This window comes from Rhinolophus sinicus, linkage group LG13 (genome assembly GCF_036562045.2).
Source record: "Rhinolophus sinicus isolate RSC01 linkage group LG13, ASM3656204v1, whole genome shotgun sequence".
NCBI lineage: Eukaryota > Metazoa > Chordata > Mammalia > Chiroptera > Rhinolophidae > Rhinolophus > Rhinolophus sinicus.
The window spans coordinates 13748439-13767333 of record NC_133762.1 but is presented as its reverse complement, the minus strand read 5'-3'; the positions used below and the strand labels follow the sequence as shown (position 1 = coordinate 13767333).

The window sequence follows — 18895 nt, the reverse complement described above, 5'->3', positions numbered from 1 at the left end:
GCCTGGCCGGCCGCACACGGCCCGCAGAAGCTCCACCTCCGGGAGCAAGGCGCTGAAACGTGCTCGGTGTGCCCTTACGGCCCGGCCACCGCTGGACACCCGGTCCCCTCCAGCCGGATCGGCGCTGCGCGCGCCCCCGCGCCCCAGCCGGCGGGGACGCGCCGACAGTTCCGGGCGGGCGGGGCGGGGCGGGCTCCGGAAGCGCCTTTCCCGGAAGGCTCGGGGGCGGCGCGATGGCGGCCGGGCGGCGGGGGCGCTCTCCGTAGCCCGAGGAGCCGCTCCGCGGGAGGATGGCCTCGCTCGGGCCGGCCGCTCCGGGCGAGCAGGTTCCAGGGACCGAGGCGGAGGCGGGCGCCGCGGGGCCGCCGCCATCGCCGTCCCCTGTGGGGCCCCTGCTGCCCCTGCAGCGGGAGCCGCTGTACAACTGGCAGGCGACCAAGGCGTCGCTGAAGGAGCGCTTCGCCTTCCTCTTCAACTCGGAGCTGCTGAGCGATGTGCGCTTCGTGCTGGGCAAGGGCCGCGGCGCCGCCGCCGCCGGGGGCCCGCAGCGCATCCCCGCGCACCGCTTCGTGCTGGCGGCCGGCAGTGCCGTCTTCGACGCCATGTTCAACGGCGGGATGGCCACCACTTCGGCCGAGATCGAGCTGCCCGACGTGGAGCCCGCCGCCTTCCTGGCGCTGCTGAGGTGAGCGGACCGCCGGGCCCCCGCTGACCTTGGGCAGGGCTCTCCTCACCTTCCCGGGCCTCGGGGATGCTCCGGAAGGTCGACGGCAGGGCCCGTCTGGTGGGACGTTAGGGCCCAAGTTACGGCCGCGTCCAGTTAGCGGGGCTTTGCCGTTGAAAGGCGCTCTCACGTTCCAATAGCGGATTGTCGCCTGAGCTTCAGAAGTGGAGAGCTGGTGGATCAGGTTCTCCTGACGGCCTGTTTGCAAAGTTTGTTTTGGTTGGGAGTAGGGGACTAAGAGTTGGAAGTCTTGAAGGACCAGGACTACATGGCCTTTTTTTCTTTCTGAAAAACGGTGGCTCCTTTTTCATTAGCATGTGTGTTAGTTGTCAGGACCCAGGACAATGAATACCAAAATAAATAAGTGTGGCTTTACCTGCCTTGCTTTTCTGCAGACAAGGTCACATTTGCTTAAAACAGGATTCCAGCCATCAGTGCTAGAGTTTGCTTTTTGCTTGTCTGAGGTTAGTAGATTGACTTCTGATTAATTTTACGTAGTGCAAGAGAGTACTATGGCATTATTAGCTTTCACTCACGAAAGTCCAGTTAGGGCAGTATAGGTGTTGTTTTACACAATTTCACAAAAGGGATTGAGGTCCAGGAAAGGCAAGTAAGTGGCCCGAGGAGGTAACAGTGCCAGCTCACCCCCAAAACCATGTGAGTCTCGCTGTACCAAGCTCATTTCAGCTGCCTAAATAGAATGTGTTATTAGTAGTAGCAGTCTGGGTGGTACTGAGGCAAAAACAGGTAGGTCAGGGGAACAGAGCTATAGTCCAGAAAGCTCACAGCTCAATTAGGAAGATCAATAAGCAGTTAAATACAAAGTTGACACAAGTGGTAAAGAAAAACCACCATCCCATTAATAACTGGATAAAGGACAGGATAGATAACTTTGGGAAAGAAAAAACACAACTAATGAGCGTTAACAATGACTGTTGAAACTCATCAGAAATTAAAGACATGCAAATTAAAAGTGAAGTACTTTTTCCTTTCTATTAAATCCCCCAATTTGAAAAATATAACATTGGAGGAGCCTTCTCTGACATAAATAATGGTCAAATGGTTTGACCATTAGATTTTTTCCACAGGTAGGATGTAGTCAAGTACTGAAAAAAATGTTCTGTACAAAAATATTTACCACAGGATTATTTATAGTAGTGAGGAAGTAGTCAGCTGGACGGAATGTTTGGATAATCAATGATGGGTCCCTTTGATGGAATGTAGTGCAGCTACTAAATATGATACAATACTAAGTAATAACATTAACATGCAAGGTATGTATAATAATTAGCATTTGAAACTGTGCACACTGTTATTTAAAACTCTGAGAAGAAACCGAACAAACATACCTAGAGATTAAGGATGGAAGGAAACATACCAAAATGCTAACCAAATTGTGTTGGTGGTAAGACGGCATTGACCTTCTTTTCTCTTTGTTTCTTATATTTTCTGTAATTTAGTTCTGTTACTTTTATAAAGAGGAAAAATAACTCAAAAGCTAGGGTCTAGGTCATTTCGGTTTTTATTTTGAAGTTGACGAGGAGGATTGGTTATAGCTTGTGTAGATTTTCTAGACTAGAAGTATTGTAGAAAGATCGGTTGGTCTACCTGCATTGTAATCTCCTGGAGTGCTTGTTAAATTTGCAGATACCTTCCTCTCAGAATATGTTTGGAGGTGGGACCTTGAGAGCATTTTTAATACTCTCCCTAAATACTGATTTAAAAATATTGTTGGGTAGCTTTATCCTTAAAAAATACTGAGATTGCTAGGATAAGAAAGTAGAGGGAAAAATGTTTATTTCATCTTTTCACTGAAGCTGTTAGTCTTTCCCCATCAATAGAAAATAAGTGAATTAATTTTAGAATCCTTGGAATATTCCTGTTTTCAGTGTAGTTGTGGTATTTGTCCTTCTCCAGGCTCTGGTCGTTGTTCTGCTCTGAAAGTGATCTGAGCACTGATTTTTAAACTCAGGTGTTGGCTGACAGTGAAACATAGATACTGTATTTACCTACTATTGTGTGACAAAAAGATGTCTCATAGTTAGTTCTTCCGGAGGTGGAAAAACAGGTTAGCTTGGGCCTATTTGTGGGCCTAGTTTTTGTTATGTTTACAACTTGAATTAGTTCATATTAAAGGCTTTAGAACTTGAGTTTAAAGCACTTTAAGAAACTGCTCATTTTGATCTGCCTGACCTTTCAGTGATGTTTTTCAGTTGTTCATTTGAGAAATACCATGTGCCTCCCCTGTGCCAGTCACTGTTTTAAGATGTTGGATACAATGCTGAACAAGAAAAGTCCCTGACCTGATGGACCTTATAATCTAGTAAGGAGAAACATAAATATAATGTCAAGTACTGATAAGTGTTTTGAAGAAAGATGACCCAACCATGAAGGAAGGAGCTTTCCAAGCAAGGAAAAGCATGTTTAAGGCTCTACATTTCTCCTGTTGGAGGAACTGCAAGAGTAAACCAGTGTGAAATGAGCAGAGTGAATAAAGGGGAAAGTGCTAGAAGATGAGGTCAAAAAGATCGGCTGAGCAGGACCATGCAGGGGCCACAGAGCCCGCGGAAAGCCTGCGAGTTTCCTCTGGTGTGTGCTGGGAATACTTTGGAGAGTTTTGAACAGGGAGTGATGTGATCTGATTTACATTTTTAGAAACTCATTCTGGCAGTTGTTTGGAGATTAAATTAGACTGTAGAGGGAGTAAAATGGGCAGCAGGGAGTTGAATTAAGAGAAACTTTTTCAGTAGTCCAGGCAAGAGATGGTGCCGGGTTATATCAGGGCACTAGTGCTGGATGTGATGAGACGTGGTCAAATTCTGCATGTATTTTGAAGGTAGGACTGAGAAGATTTGATTTCTCCATCCAAGGAGGGAAAAAAGAGTAGACAGAAGTATGAACCTGGAGTTTAGGGAAGAGCTTCTTCCCTGAACATTAGTTGGAACATTAAGAGTGAGGGATATTTATACCACGAAAACAAATGACATTACATACAGAGGGAATGTAGATTGTGAAGAGGAAAGAGGGTACAGCATGATCCCCGAGATCCCCCAATCTGTAGACCCGTGGCAGAAGAAAGGGAGCCTAAAATGAGACTGAAACAGCTGTCAGTGGAACTAGAAGGCAAAGCAAGGAGTGTGGTATCCTCCGTCGTGTTGAAGAAAAGGTTCCAGTAAAGGGAGTTGTCAGCTATGTTGAATTCTGAGAATCGGGTAAAATGATGACATTGAATTGATTATTGGTTTTGACAAAATGGAAGTTATTGGTAACTGGTAAGAGTGATTTCAGCAAATGGATTAGAGTGGATTGGGGAGAGAACAGGAGGTGAGGAGCTGGAGATGGCTAGTATAATCCTCTCAAGGAAGGAGACATGGGGTAACTGGTCCTCAGGGTCCTGTCTCCAGCTGTCTTCCTTTCTCCATTAACCCATAGCGTCACCTACTCCCCCGGCTATATTGCCAGGCTTCTGCTTAGCTCCAGAACCCAGTTTCCACCTGGACATCACAGATGTCTAGTACCCATGAAGATGAACATATCAGTAAAAAGGACAGCTGGCATTTAATGAGTGCTTACCATGGGCCACTTACTGTTGGAAGCACCATATGTGAACTCACTTAAATTTCAGAACAGGCATGTCTTTGAGACAGGCACGTTTTTGCTTATGCCCAGTATTAGTCAGCTTTTGCCATAGTAATTCTGTAAAGCACCCCAAAACTCAGGGGCTTAAAAGCATCCATATATTCTTGCTCAGTGGGTCAGCTGAGGATTGACTCAGGTGGGCTCGGCTCCATGCTGTAGTTTGGTTCCAGTCTGTTCTACCTGTTCCTTGTCCTTTTGGAGCCAATCATGAAGGGTCTACCCCCTTCTCTTAATTGTTTCCGGCATCGCTTCAACCAGACCACTGCCTTTAGACTTAGCTCTCTCCATTCTTCACACAGTTAACAAAGTTGTCTTTCTAGTAGCCGGATGTTGGCATACGCCTCCCCTGAATCTTTTAATGACTTCTTTTTGCCTACAGGATGCAGTTTAAACACTTCAACAGGCACACCAGACCCTAGGATTTGATCTGTTTCTCCCTCTCCTTCCAGCGACTCAGTGCCCCCGCCCTGTGGCCTTTTTCTTATTTTAATGCCTGCCTCCTAAAGCCTCCTTGCTTTTGTACTTCTCAGTCTTTTTGTGTACAAGAGCTCCACACTTCATTACGCCTCTTGTATAAAAATCACTCCTCTCCTCCTGCAGGCAGAACAGTGCTGCCTCATCTGGTCTCTCACACAAGTTTCGTATCTATTGCTGTAGAAGAAACCACTCAACATTTAGCAGCACAAGCGTGGTTTTATCATCTTGCACAGTTGTGTGGGTTGACTGAGGTCAGCTGGATGGTTCTTAGGACATCTCCTTCGGGTCGCCTGTGCAGTTGCAGTCTGGTAGCAGCTGGGGCTGGAGTCTTCTGGACGTTTCACAGACTGGCTGAGCCTTTTTCCTCTCTACATGGCTTCTCCAGCCGATCTTTCCAGCTGGGTGGCTTGACTCCTTGGATAAGTGCTCATGGCTTCCGACAGCACAAAAGCAAGAGCTGCCAGCCGTCCTCAAAGTTTAGGCCCCATAAATCTGAGACTTGAACTGTGGTAAAGAAAAAGGAACCATCAAGAAAGCAAGAATTCTTAGAAATGTAAACATGTGATTGCTGGGGAGAAAACAGAAGGGCTAGACGGAAAACCACAGAAAAATGAGGCAGTATGAAAAAAAAGAAAATAGCAAACACTGAGGCTCTTTGTCAGGTGCTGTTCAGAACGCTTTCTGTATGTTAACTTATATCAGTCTTCACCAGAACATTATGAAGTACCCCCGTTCTCATCTCTTTCCAGAGAGGAACACAATGATAATAACCTGTGTAAAGCCACACAGCAAGCAATGAACAGGCTCAGCCCCAAGCCCTCTCCTCCTGAGTCCACTCCACAGCCTCTCCTGGTTGGCCCGCTAGGCCTGGAAGCAGTCAGAAGCCCAGAAGTGGTGTGTTGTGTGTTTCCTTAGCCTCTGTTCCCCCATCTTTAAAAAGCAGGTAACAGCACCTGCCTTCCTTTTGAGAGGATTAAGTGAATTGGCATCTGTCAGGTAGTAGACACCTAACACGTTAATTTTCTCTCCTTTTTACTCATCCCCCATCCCGGACTGTGAGGCGCTGTGAGTAACTTGCTTTTCCTTCCTCTCTGCTCATCGCAGAGGGTGGCATGTCATGTTCAGCGAGCGTTATGAGGGGGATACCGCTGGCTGACTTGAGTCTCTAAGAGGTTTTGGGAAAAAGAGTTTAAAACAGTGCAATCCTAAGAAACAGCAGCATTCACTTTTGAACTTGAGATATAGGGGTGCATGAGGATGAGCAGCCCCCACTCGAGATAGTTGTACGGATCGTGATAACAGAGAAATACCTGTGTTGGATTAGAGTGAGAAGCTAGGGGACGTGATGGGTGAGGCTTTCGTCTTGGGTGGTGCTTGTGGCCACAGGAATCAAAGAAGAGGAAATTGAAAGGTAGGGGGTAGTAACATAAAGTAGAACTGACTTTGCTCACTCCACTGTAATACTGTTCTGAAGGAAGTTAGTGGCTTTTCTTACACACTAACTTTCTGATTTTCTGACTTGGATCCTGGGCCTGTAAGTGTAATGAGTGTTCTAAGCCCTGAGTGTGCTCAATGCCGAAGATGTGCAGCGCCCTCAGCCGTTCTGAGTGTGACTGAGAGGGACCCCATCTCCTTCCACAAGACCCGCCCAGGCCTTCACTGAGCGTCGGAGCTTTGTCTGCAGTGCTGTGAAGCTGATTTATCTAGTGACTTAGTGTCAGAGGCAGTGAGCTGGGAGGAAGGAAGACGGTATTAGTCTGCTAGATAGTATTTTGAGAGAAAATTGGACCTAAATACCCCAGAGCACATAGCGACATGGGGTTATTGAAGATGTTACTCAATTGTTTTGTTCCTCCAAAGCCCCAGGACTCTAGTCTTTCGTGGTCATGCTAATTCTGGGATAACAATGAAAGGATAAAAGGTGCCCAGAATAGGAAAACACCATTATCAGGAAACAAAGGAATGTTTTGACATTTTGGTTTGTGAACTTCAGCTCTCTGTAGATTTGCTTAAGTGAACATCCTTTGAAGAAGGAGAGATAATGAACCACGGTTGTCTTGAGCTGCTATGGGGTGCTAAAAGACCTCAGAAGACTTGGCTTAGAGACATGGGTCTGTTTCGTGATCTTCACTTAACTTCATTTCTCTCTCTCGAAGTTTTTTATTTGCCTCTCAGGATTGGGTAAGAATAAAATGAGATGATGTGTGTGCAAATGCCCTGTAGCCCTGGAAAGTCTGATCCACATTTGAGGTTTTCAGTTTACTCATTATCTTTAAAACATTCCTTAGAGGTTTAACTCTGATGGATTACTTGTCTAAAACATTACTGACTAGGTCTACAATTTCCAATTGCTTTCCAGATTCCTGTATTCAGATGAAGTTCAAATTGGCCCAGAAACAGTTATGACCACTCTTTATACTGCTAAGAAATACGCAGTCCCAGCCTTGGAAGCACACTGTGTGGAATTTCTCACCAAACATCTTAGGGCCGACAATGCTTTTATGCTGCTTACTCAGGTAAGTCAGGTATATATCATTTAAAAAGCGAGTATAACTGTATGTGAGTATGTACTGTTCTCTGGAGAACTACTTCTAGATCGTTACTTTCAAGTTTATGTGATTTTTCTTACAGTACCATTCAGGGAAATATATCAGATTTATATGATATCAGAAAAAAGAAAAATAGAGTTAATACAGTATGACAGGTAAAGAAACTGAGGCCTGATACAAGCAGGGTGTCAGGACTCAGACGTTACGTAGCTATTTCGGATGGGAGTGGGGATCCGGATCCAGCATTTCTCTTGCTGTGATTGATTGAGAGCGTGATCACATCGTTTTCTGGAAACCTTTAGTCTGAATTTCTTGTTGGATCTGAAATTGGGGTGAAGTATTTGAAGTCCTGAAAAGTGCTCAGGTTCACTGTCTTTGAACTTGTATCCGTAAGCTTGTTAACCAACTCCTGAAGGAGTTAGAATTGAAGGTTTATATGAAATATTCTTTCTCTGACATTTAAAAAAGTTTTCACAAAGTACAGGATACCTGCAGAAAAGTGCACATATTATATTGTAGGTGTACAGTCTGATGAACTTTTACAAAGTGAGCACATTAATTGGTCCTTAATATACGCTTTTTAGCATTTGTGAAATGCCTGTAATCTGAACTTCATATTTTAGATAGAAATAAATTGCTGTTTTTCTTTTTAGGCAATATTATAATACCCTCGTACGACTTGTTTTAAAAATTCGAAGCTAGCCTGTTGTTAGGCCTAGTTTTGACTTAGTTTCCCAGGGCTTGCATACTCTAACAGATACTATAACCATGGGTTGAATTGTGCCCCCACCCCAAATTCATGGGTTGAAATACTAGTCCCCAGGACCTCAGAATGTGACCTTATTTGGAGATAGGGTCTTTACAGAGGTAAACAAGTTAAAATGAGGAGAAAACAAAACAAAACTAAGCTGATAATATGTAATTGTCCTAAATATTATTACTGGAAATAATCACAGTGGTCCCTAGCTCAGCTCACTCATTTTCCAAATGGAGAAACTAAACAATTACCTGCTGAAAGTCTCACTATAGGCTGGGCGGGGCTGGATCCCAGAGCTTATGCTTTCTGGTTCTGTCCATCCTATCATATAGAAAATGTCTGATGGCATCCTTTTTGTTCTTTAAAAGAATCTTCGGTCAAGAAGTACCTGTAGTTAATAAAAGAAAGAACATGCTGATATCACCTGTTTTTAGCCATCACAGAGCTCCCTGTCTGTGTATATAGTATGCCAGACACCAGGCTAGTCCCTTTGTGGATATTACACCTTTATACCTAATTATGGCTCTATCATGTTGTTGCCTATTATTAGCCCCATTTTAAATGAAGAAATGGAAGCTTAGAGAGGTAAATATCTTCTATAACATCAGACAGCAAGTGGTAAAGCTAAAGTCTCCACTTTAAACCAATAGTTCTTAAGGTGTGGTGACAGTGATAACGATAATAGCAACAGGTATTGAGTGGTTATTGTGTGTTGGGCCCCATTTGAGTACTTCACCTGTATTACTTTAATCTTCCTAAGAACTTGAGGAGGTGTAAGTCTCCTTGGTAGAAGTTTCCTTACTGCCCCATGTTATAGATAAGGAAATGGAGGCAGAGAGAGATGGCATAACTTGACCTAGGTCATATAACTAATAAGTGATACCTCCCTGCATTTTTTTCCTCTTTTGAATTTCTGATGAAAATCTAACAAAGTTGATATTCATAAGATTCTTTATTATCTCAGGGTTATTTTTTGTGTGTAGAGAGGATCACTTTGCTACTTTATTTTAAAAGTTCAGTCATAAAATTCAGAAACCAATACATTAAACTTTGACGATTAAAATACACTTTCTAGTTCAGTAGGTCCGAGATGGGGCCTGAGGCTCTGCATTTCTAATAGGCTTCCAGATGGTGCCCGTGTGTCTGGATCACACTTTGAGTAGCAAGGGTCAACAGCTGTCACTGTGAGCAAAAAGACCTTTTCGGTGCCTGCTTGGTCTGAGATCCCAATATTACTCCGAAGTTTTCATTGGTGGGTCATATGAATTAACCTACAAATTGTCATGTGACTTCTTGTTCTGGCCAAGTGAGGCATTTGAGTGAAGCCTCTCATTTACTATTTACTGGAGAGACCCATGCCAGCTTCCCTCTCACACAAAGGGCCAGTGTACTGTGCCAGCGTGATTTCCACAGGGGAGACTATGAAGTGAAACAATCATAGCGCTTTCTTACCAGAGATAATGCCAGACTCAGCAGCAGTGGATTCCATAGGAAACTTGATATTGCTACTCTGAATAAAATAATTTTTATAAAAAATCGTTTTTCCTAAAGGGAAAGATCAATTTTTGCATGAACACTAACTAAAAATATAGTTGAGTTGGCCAGTTAAAAAAATTGACATTAGAATTTCACTTTTTAAAAATGTACTATTTTTCATATTTTAAAAATACATGAACTATGATCCTAGATGAGATCCTATGCTAGAAAGAAAAGTGCTATAAAAAATGCTGTTGGGTCAATTAACAACTGACATACAGATAGTAAGTTAGATAAAAATACTGTTATTTACAAAGTTAGCTACTAATAAGAGAATATCCTTATTCTTAGGAAATACGCACTAAAATATCTAAGCGTAAGGGCCATGATGTATGAAGTTTATTCTCAAATGGTTCAGTCCCTTATTCTCAAATAGTTCAGTATACACACACTCTATGTATATAAATAAAATGTACGTAACCTAGTTTCTTATGCGATCCTTATTTTGATCCTCTAGGTTATATAAGGCAGACATTATTATTCCACTTATAGATACATATGTACATTATTATGCAGATTTTATTTAGGGCTAAAATTAAAAATTTGACTAAGCAAATTAATATAAATAGGCTTAGTATATAATCTATGAAGAGCATTTTCAAACATTTGAGTATTCTATAATTTTAAGAAATGTCCTGACTTTAAAAATATTTATATGTATATAATTATGTATAATACATTATATATATATTTAAAATTGAAGTCAGTGTGTTTAGTGTAGTCTTGTTTCCCCTATAAAACACAGGATAACTGTTTAGGGATGTTTATCATTTGTTCAGTAGCATCTGAGTTATTGAAGCCTTTGAAATGAATTTTACTTTAAAACGAAGTGAGGAGTCATCAGCCGTACCGAGTCATGGTGTCATTTATGGTGCAGTTAACTAGTTGGCAGCATTTTCAACAGCTTTCTGCATGACGCAGCAAGAATACCTTCTGAGCATTTCCTGTTTGTGCTGTTAAATGTAAACAGAATCAAAGATTGGCATATCTACCTTCACATCTACTTTTCAGTGTTAGTTTTTAAAAATCTCATTTGAGTTTGGATTCCACCTTTCCCACCCCCCAGCTTTTTAACTTGTTTAGAATTATAGTACACACCCTGATAAGCACATATAACTCGACTTCTGACTTCTTAAAGCCTAGATAAGCTTTGCTGGAAACATAACAGTGTATACTGTTTTGGTATCAATATATGCTATGACTTCTTTTGCTTATCATTAAGTTGTAGGATTGATCCATATTGTGTATAGTTAAGATTTTCATTCTCATTGTTGTATAATATTCCATCATGTAATCATGTGAATTTATCTATTTGTTCCTTTTTTTTTTTTTTTTATTAAATTTATTGGGGTGACAATTGTTAGTAAAATTACATAGATTTCAGGTGTACAATTCTGTATTACATCATCTATAAATCCCATTGTGTGTTCATCACCCAGAGTCAGTTCTCCTTCCATCACCATATATTCGATCCCCCTTACCCTCATCTCCCACCCCCCACCCCCCGCCCCCCTTACCCTCTGGCAACCACTAAACTATTGTCTGTGTCTATGAGTTTCTGTTTCTCATTTGTTTGTCTTGTTCTTTTGTTGTTTTTGGTTTATATACCACATATCAGTGAAATCACATGGTTCTCTGCTTTTTCTGTCTGACTTGTTTTGCTCAGCATTACTCTCTCAAGATCCATCCATGTTGTCACAAATGTTCCTATATCATCTTTTCTTACAGCGAATAGTATTCCATTGTGTATATATACCACAACTTCTTTATCCATTCATCTATCGAAGGACATTTTGGTTGTTTCCATGTCTTGGCCACCGTAAACAAAGCTGCAATGAACATTGGAGCACACGTGTCTTTATCTCTAAATGTTTTCAGATTTTTGGGTAGATACCCAGAAGAGGGATTGCTGGGTCATATGGCAATTCTATTCGTAATTCTTTGAGAAACCTCCACACTGCCTTCCATAACGGCTGTACCAGTCTGCATTCCCACCAACAGTGTATGAGGGTTCCTTTTTCTCCACAGCCTCTCCAACATTTGTTGCTATTTGTCTTGTTGATGATAGCCATTCTGACTGGGGTGAGGTGATATCTCATTGTGGTTTTGATTTGCATTTCTCTGATGATTAGTGATGTTGAGCATTTTTTCATATGTCTATTTGCCATTTGTATGTCCTCTTTGGAGAAATGTCTCTTCAAGTCCTCTGCCCATTTTTCAATTGGGTTGTTTGTTTTTTTGTTGTTGAGTTGCATGAGTTCCTTGTATATTCTGGATACTAGCCCCTTATCGGAGGCACTGTTTGCAAAATCTTCTCCCATTCAGTTGGTGGCCTCTTTATTTTGTCAATGGTTTCTTTTGCTGTGCAGAAGCTTTTAAGTTTCATATAGTCCCATTTGTTTATTTTAGCTTTTACTTCCATTGCCTTTGGAGTCAAGTTCATAAAATGCTCTTTGAACCCAAGGTCCATAAGTTTAGTACCTATGTTTTCTTCTATGCAGTTTATTGTGTCAGGTCTTATGCTTAAGTCTTTGATCCATTTTGAATTAACTTTGGTACATGGTGACAAATAGCAGTCCAGTTTCATTCTTTTGCACGTGGCTATCCAATTCTCCCAGCACCATTTATTGAAGAGGCTGTCTTTGCTCCATTGTATGTTTTTAGCTTCTTTGTCAAAAATTATCTGTCCATATTTATGTGGTTTTATTTCTGTGTTCTCAATTCTATTCCATTGGTCTATGTGTCTGTTTTTCTGCCAATACCATGCTGTTTTGATTATTGTAGCCCTGTAGTACAAGCCAAAGTCAGGAAGTGTGATACCTCCATTATTGTTCTTTTTCCTTAAGATTGCTTTGGCTATTCGGGGTCTTTTGTGGTTCCAAACAAATCTGATGATTTTTTGTTCTATCTATTTGTTCTTGTTAGGCCTAGTTTTTGCTTAGGTTCCCAGAGCTTTCATAATCTAAAATTCGTGTACTTCATTCTCTATCCCCAATCAAAGCAGGAAATGGAAAAAAAAATCTGTTAGTACTGGTATGCTTGACAAATGATATTATTGGTTAGTAAAAATATCATTAAGACTTGGCTTTAATAAGTACTGGCTTTGCAACATAACTAGCTGGGTATTAGGCAAGTTGGTATATGTCTCTGAGCCTCTGGTTCCTCATCTGGAAAATGGGATAATGTCTGTCTTATCTAATGCAGGATATTTGTTAAGAATCAAAATAAGTAATGCATAAGAAACTAGGCAATCTCAATATAAGCAAGTGAAAATACAAATGCCAGTGTTGGTAGTAGTGGTGAATTTGTTATCTCAGCAGGGCATTTGTGCTTTTACCTTTTCATTTCTGAGTGCGGAATGAAAAGTTTTAAGAATATATAGGTGTTATAATTGTATTTTAAGTAGGTATTTTTACATAATTAGCAATTATACCTGTTTACAGTATTAACTTGGAATGTGTACAGCCTAAAGGTAAAATAACTATGGAAATAAAATAATTATCTTTTCATATGTTTAGGCTCGACTCTTTGATGAACCTCAGCTTGCTAGTCTTTGTTTGGACACAATAGACAAAAGCACGATGGATGCAATAAGTGCAGAAGGCTTTACCGACATTGATATAGGTAAGTTCACAATGAGTGAAAGTTTTACCTATAGGTATAGTAGTAACACCTTACCTTGTTGGTGGATGAGCTGTTTTGAAATTAGCGGTTTTTCCAAATAATCTAAGTCTGCCTCTTTAAGAGTTTTGTTCTCTTTATTTTGGTGAAATATTCCTAACAGTCTTAACTACCTCATTGCCTTTTAAAAGACATCAAATCACGTAAAATTCATTGACTGCTTTCCATATGCGCGGCATTATGCTAGGGTCCTATAAGAAATACAAAAGGTAAGATGTGGTTTTTCCTAAGGAAACTCAACTGATTGGAGAAGCAAGGAACAAATATGTGAAAATTAAGATTTAAGACATTAATAGAAGAGGTGGCATACAACAAAATGTGATTTTTGCCTTTTCTGAACTAGATACATAGAAAATAATTATTGTGTAAATCCAAAGCATGCAGAGGTTAACCTCACATTGGAGTAATGTTGACAGAGGACGTTCTGATAATGAATATTTGGATAAGGAAGAGGGAACGGCATTAGAGGCCAGTGGAACCTCACGACGAAGTGGATATAGAGGAAGGGAAATACGAGGCAGGTTAAAGCCCGTGTCAGGAGGGAGATCTGCTGACAGAGTGAGGAGTCTGAATATTGGCTCATAGGAGAGTGTCTTGTGGCTTTAAAAAGAAGCCACACAGTGGCTTCACTGTGTTGAACCCAAAACATACATCTTCAACCCTGTCTTCTGGCGCCAAACTTATATACCCAGTTGTTTACTTGACATCTTCATTTGGAGATTTTATAGGTATTTCAAAGAACAAAGCTGAGAGAGAATCATGAGTTCTCCCCTATGCCCTGTCAAATCTTTCCTCTTCATTTTCATTTTTTTTTCACTCCTCCCTGATGGCGCCACCATGCACCTGATTACTCAAGCCAAAAACCTAGACGTTATTCTTCATTATTCTTTCTTTCATATCCCACATGCAGGTTATCAGTAAGTGCTTTCAACTGTAGTCTTACAATGTATCCTGAATTTGACCATTTCTTACCATATCCATGCTACTGCCTATCAAAGCCACTGTTCTCTCTCACCTGGATAACCTCTGTCGTTTCCTGTTGTCTCCCTGCTTCCAACCACTCTTGCTTTCATATAGTCCATTCTGTACACAGCAGCAAATTTAAACCATAAATCACATTGTTATCACTACCTTGCTTCCAGGGTCTTCCCACTGCAGTTAGAAAAAAATTCCAACTCCTTACGAGAGCCTGCATGATCAGGCCCTGTATCAGTGGTCTGGGCTTGGCTGTGGTGATAAATAGGCCCCAAAATGCATGCTCAACATATTTACACACATACACCCAAAACTGCATACTGGCTCAAACACAATGGAAGCGTATCTCACAATCACGTAACAGTCCAAGGTAGTGTCCTGGCCAGTGAGCAGCTCTCTTCTACCTTGTGACTCTGCCACTCCCTAGGGTCTAGTTATTACCTGGGCAGATAGGAAAAAGCATGGGCAGGGAAAACATCTTAAAAGCTTTGGCCTTGAAATGGCACCCTGTTACTTCATACTTCAGAAGTTCCATCACAAGATCCCGTCTCACTTCAAGGGAGGCTGAGAGATGCAGAGTACTCATATCCTAGGAAGAAGGAAAAACAGATGTGTTGTAAACAGCTGGCAGTCACTACCTGTCTCTGTCAGCATCTGACCTTGTCTCCTACATTCTCGCCCTCATTCACTTTGTCCCATATGCACTGGCTACGGTTATTTCTGTTTTAATCCTTAGTATTTGCTTTTCCTTCTGATTGGCATCCTTTTCCCCTGAATCTTGGTAATCATTCAAAGATTTCAGGTGAAATGACACCTAAGACAGGCCATCTCAGACCTACTTCAAGTAGATGCTACATTCCCACGAATCTGTGATTTATTTTTCTCATAATACATATCACTGTCTGAAATTCTTACCTGGTATTTGTCTGTATGCATATGTTGATTGTCTGCCTTCCCCTCTTGGATTGCAGACTCCTTGAAGGCGGGACTTTGTCCTGTTTATCACGGTATTTCTAGCACCAAAAACAGTAGAAGATAGTAGGGGGTCAGTGACCGACTAGACTGGCTGGCTGTGTTTAGAATGGTGCCTTCCTTACCCACCTGGGCTAGTTCTTACTCAGTCTCAATGTCTTGCCTCAAATCATACCTCTGTAGTGACTCCTTTCTTAAGAACTGACACCCCACCCTCTTCTGTTTAGTATATTCTTCTGTTACAGTAATATCCCATTGTTAGTTTGACTGTCTTACACGGTACCTTGGGAAGGGTTCGTACTCACCTTGCATTATCCTGAAGGGCATGGACTAAATCGAGTTCCTCCCTAGCACCTGCATATCATGTGCTATTGGATTTTTGTTGAATTACTGGATATTTAAGAGCCCCGAGCACTGCCCATGTTGCTAACGAAGCATTGCTTAATCCTAATTTCCTTCCCTTTAAGGGGCTGTGCAGTGCTCCGTTTGCACTTCAGTCTACACTCCTTTGAGATAACCCTGCCAGCATGGGTGGCTTCCTCCTGGAGGTGGTTTTGCAAATAGTTCCTATGTTAGGCATGCCATTGGAGCCTGGGAATCTTGAAGGAGGTGCTTGCACAGGGTAAATACCCTGTAAATAGTTGTCGATTTGATTAGACTCAAGATTGTTTATATTCAAATCCAGTATTATGTTTATAAGATATAATCTTAATGTATTTTTATGATCTTTATTAGGCTCTCAGCTGTAATTTCTTATAACACATCTGCCAATAGAAAACCTAAGTGTTTCCACCCATAGTCTAGTTTTCTCCAGATGTACTTGCTGAGAACTGGGAAAGCAAGGGGAGCCTAAGAGCTGAGAGAGAGAAGGGCCTGGCTCCGGGAGCTTTTCTTCTCACCGTTTTAGATTCTGAGGACGCTTTTTCTCATCTGACGTTTGAATATGTGTTCTGGAGGGATATGCTTATCATTTTCCAAGTACAGAGATACTGTTTCTCTCTAACAGCTTTTTGCTAAAGAAAGAAGATAATCTGTTTCACTGATAGAACAAAATGAATTTATATTATGCCAAGGGCAGTATAATGTGCTTTTTTGGGGTCATGTTTTAAGTTTCTATGTTTATCTCTACTGAAGTTATAAATGTATAAGGTAGAGACATATAGGTCCACAGTCGTCTGTTTTTCCATTGCATGATTAAATATTATGTATGTTCCTAATCCTACAAGTATTTAGGTATATTGATTTATATGTATTTACATGGAGCCTTAGTTCATAATCACCTGCTCAGCTACAAGAGAAGGAAAAAAAGCTCAATTTTCTTTTTCGAAAATTGTGTTTAACCTATTCATTTTTAACATTTTGTTGAGCTCCTGCTATGATCTGGGGACTATGATATCTTTGCTGGAATGATTGCTGTGCTTGATATTAAACAAATACTGGGTTCTACTATGAATGTGTAGACCATTGCAGAGGAGAATTTTAAAAAAATAAAATATAAGGTTTCAGGTTTGCAAAGTGAAAAGACTTAAGGAGATGATGGTGTTGATAGTTGCACAACAATGTGAATATAGTTAATACCATTGAACTGTAGACGTAAAAATGATTGAGATGGTAATTTTATGTTATATGTATTTTATCACAATTAAAAATATTTTTTAAAAAAGTATAGAGTATAGTTTTAAGTGTCTAACCTATTTTTATTGAGATTTGAAAAAATATATAAGCAAGTTTGTCAGTATTGTTTTGTTAAAGAGCAAAGTATTCCTAATTTCATTTATTTTTGTATTTACCTATAGACACGCTCTGTGCAGTTCTAGAAAGAGACACACTTAGTATTAGAGAAAGTCGACTTTTTGGAGCTGTTGTGCGATGGGCAGAAGCGGAATGTCAAAGACAGCAATTGCCTATGACTTTTGGAAACAAACAGAAAGTTCTAGGAAAAGCACTGTCCTTGATCCGGTTCCCACTGATGACTATTGAGGAATTTGCAGCAGGTAGGGTTATAATTTGACCGACATCTATTTAAAATGATTTTAATGGGCAGGCCGTCAGTCTGCCTGTGCCAGAGAGGAGCAGATGGTTATTTATTGACTCCCACAGTCACTCTCCTAATTACATGATACCTGTATGTGCATTTGTAATTCTCCTTATAGCCCTTCAGGATAGTATTATAGGTTACATATTTTAAAATGTATACATATATTTTAGCATTTTATATATTACAAATATATGAAGAGTATATGTGTTCTGGGATAGAAAACTGAACTTGAGAGAGGTTAAGTCCCTTACCCAAGGTTATACATAATGCTTTATCAGACAATAGAAATTTCTGTGTAACTCTTTAGTCTCTTACCAGCCCCCTTCTTGTTTGTGCATAGCTTAGAAATCAGCAAATACAGAAATCGTGCACAAAATGTTGGTCTTATTTCTCTCTTAGTCCCTTTCTTCAGGATCACTGTCTGGCTGCCTTACTAGCTTTGAATTCCACTATTTGTCTTTTCAACCAAGTGAGGCCTGCCACAGTTTCTAGGTTGCCAGTTTCTATTTGGCATTTATGACCTGTGAAGCAAATCAGCAAATATTCCAAGGGGAAGAAGTGGTGACAGATACAGGGCTTTGTCTCAATCTGTTTCCCTTCTGAAGCAGTGTCTGTCTCAGCTGTTGTCTGTGAACTGTAAATAGCTGTCTTACGTATTCCGTCCATAGTTGTTTTCTGACGTAGGCTATTCCATCCTGCAGACTTCTTATCTATTTTTATGTAATCAAATAATGTTTCTTCTTTTGCTGTTAGGCATATTATATTCTTTTTTCCATGTTACCTCTGTATTTAAAAAAATGTTTTAATGAAGAGTTCCCTTTATTTTCTCCATTCTGCTATCAAGTGTGTTTTCTTTGCCTTTTTTTTTTTCTGTCTAGAGATTCAGAAATATAAATTTTGTATTTACTTTTCCCCCCTCAATTTCCTTATTTCTCCATTTCGTAAAAAAGTTATATTTACTGACCTTCTCTAAGACAAGAGTGTTAGCATAGTGTGTTCTTCCTTTCAACCTTTCTAAACCAGTTCACGTTAACTGATTTCTCACACACACAATTACTGTGTTAGACTTAATTCTAGGTTGTATTGCTTGTCGTGCTCATCACCAGTTCTTTTGTGACACACCTTGAATTCTTTATTTTGATTCACTCCTCTGTTAACTGGAGTGTATTCTCTGATCACTTACTTTATTTAGGTATATAGTACATATCTGAGAATGTTTTTCATGACCTGAAGACCACTTTTCAACTAAGGAAATTTTATTATAAATTATTACATCACCCTATTTCTTATTTTCAGTTCTTTAGGAACACTAATGTTTCAAAATCAGGGCTTTTGGGATGCACTTGAGATCTTGCTCCCCAGCAGTATATGTCATCAATTTTGATTCAAGTAAAATCTTGCAACACTTAAAAAAAAAAAAAAAAAAAAAAAAATATATATATATATATATATATATATGGTTTTACATTAAAATCTGAATTTATGGCTTCCTAACCCAAATTTCTAGTTTATCAGTTATTTTTTGCGGTTCATTTTAATTTTTAATT

At 40.4% G+C, this 18895-nt stretch overlaps 1 protein-coding gene and 1 long non-coding RNA gene across 11 annotated transcripts in view; one reads left to right on the top strand and one right to left on the bottom strand.

Annotated features, from left to right (window-relative positions):
• Positions 1–205: 205 nt before the first annotated feature.
• BTBD1 (BTB domain containing 1) overlaps positions 206–18895 on the top strand; it is a 29370-nt gene continuing 10680 nt past the window's right edge. The window contains exons 1-4 of one of the 3 annotated variants that reach the window (XM_074318337.1): positions 206–685; positions 7200–7356; positions 13201–13306; positions 17107–17304. In XM_074318337.1, the coding sequence (XP_074174438.1) occupies positions 291–685; positions 7200–7356; positions 13201–13306; positions 17107–17304 (856 nt within the window). In that variant the 5' untranslated portion in view covers positions 206–290. The remainder of the gene's footprint in view (positions 686–7199; positions 7357–13200; positions 13307–17106; positions 17305–18895) is intronic. The other 2 variants (XM_019743433.2, XM_074318336.1) reach the window with 2 other exon arrangements.
• Positions 1942–18895, bottom strand: part of LOC109453617 (uncharacterized) — a 30533-nt gene continuing 13579 nt past the window's right edge. For 6 of the 8 annotated variants that reach the window (XR_012491471.1, XR_012491473.1, XR_012491469.1 and 3 more), the window contains 4 exons: positions 15254–15351; positions 14780–14927; positions 8398–8534; positions 1942–5344 (listed from right to left, as the gene is read on the bottom strand). This is a non-coding gene — a long non-coding RNA (uncharacterized LOC109453617). Of the gene's footprint in view, positions 5345–7309; positions 7879–8397; positions 8535–10532; positions 10636–14779; positions 14928–15253; positions 15352–18895 lie in introns of those variants that run through there. The other 2 variants (XR_012491470.1, XR_012491468.1) reach the window with 2 other exon arrangements.